Below are 1089 nucleotides of genomic sequence, written 5' to 3'. Positions count from 1 at the left end.
TACCCCGTCTTGTTGCCCTCCAACCTGGAGCCGGTGAGATCCAAGGGGCACCCATGCCCCCCACCTCCCTGCCTGCTCCCTCCTCATCCTGTGCCACATCTAATCTCCCCATCTCTCCCCTCCAGGACCTCTGGTGCTATGACTTCTGGGTGATCCACTTTGTGGCAGCTGAGCTAAGGCACATGGAGCAGGTCGCAGGGCGCAGCCTGAACCCCAAGATCCAGACCGTGGCCAGACAGATCCACTTCCTCCAGGACTGCAACATCAGTGTAGGGCAGGGGGAGGCGTGGGGCGTGGGTACCCTCAGTGGGGTTGTGAGGGGGCACTAGTAAACTTGAGGGGGTCTGGGGACCATTGGTGGGGCTGGGGGTTTGTTGTTTGGTTGAAGAGAGGGAGTACAGGGGCTGTGGGTGCCTGTTGGGAGGTGGCTGAGCCTGTGACCCCCTCGCCCCACTCTGCAGGACCCCCTAGGCTGTACGCGACAGGGGCAGACAAACGTGTCGCAGCTGCTGGGCACCCTGAGCTACCACATGGGAGAGCTGGAGACACAGGGGCAGCAGGAGCCATGGCCTGTGAAGATGAGCAATTGCACCTATGTGCGCTGCCGGACAGGTACCTCCCGCCTCGGCAGCCTGGGATTCAGCCCTAAATCCTGGGCCCCCCAGACCTCAGTGCCCAGTACCCCAGCTCTCAACCCACCTTGAACCCCCAAATCTGGGACCTCCAAACTTCAGCACCCAGGAACCCATTCCTTGATCCTCCTGACCCTAAACCTGCCCCACTGAGCCCTTAGCCCCTCCCCCTGCTCCCTCCACCCCACAGTTAACCCCAGGCCACGGACCCCCCCAGAACCCACTCCCACTACCTCGTTGCCCTGCAAGAGGCCTGTCCCCCTACAGCCCTACCCCTGTCTCCCCCAGACTCTGAACCCCACCAAACTAAGCTTGGTATTCCCTGGCCCTCCCCCCCCCCCCTTTTCTCTGTCCCCAAACTGCAGGACCCCCAGCCCCACTGAGCTTCCACAGCCCCTCAGCCTTCCTCTGACCCTACTTCAGATAACCCTAAGATTCCACACACCCCACCCCCCCG

The 1089-nt window shown here is 62.2% G+C and overlaps 1 protein-coding gene across 1 annotated transcript in view; it reads left to right on the top strand.

Moving 5' to 3' along the window:
* Positions 1–6: 6 nt before the first annotated feature.
* Positions 7–1089, top strand: part of FLT3LG (fms related tyrosine kinase 3 ligand) — a 2270-nt gene continuing 1187 nt past the window's right edge. The window contains exons 1-3 of the mRNA XM_025196565.1: positions 7–33; positions 126–269; positions 462–612. Coding sequence (XP_025052350.1) covers positions 183–269; positions 462–612 — 238 coding nt within the window. The 5' untranslated portion in view covers positions 7–33; positions 126–182. The remainder of the gene's footprint in view (positions 34–125; positions 270–461; positions 613–1089) is intronic.

This window comes from Alligator sinensis, unplaced genomic scaffold (genome assembly GCF_000455745.1).
Source record: "Alligator sinensis unplaced genomic scaffold, ASM45574v1 scaffold647_2, whole genome shotgun sequence".
Classification (NCBI taxonomy): Eukaryota; Metazoa; Chordata; order Crocodylia; family Alligatoridae; genus Alligator; species Alligator sinensis.
This window is presented reverse-complemented; position numbering and strand designations above follow the sequence as displayed.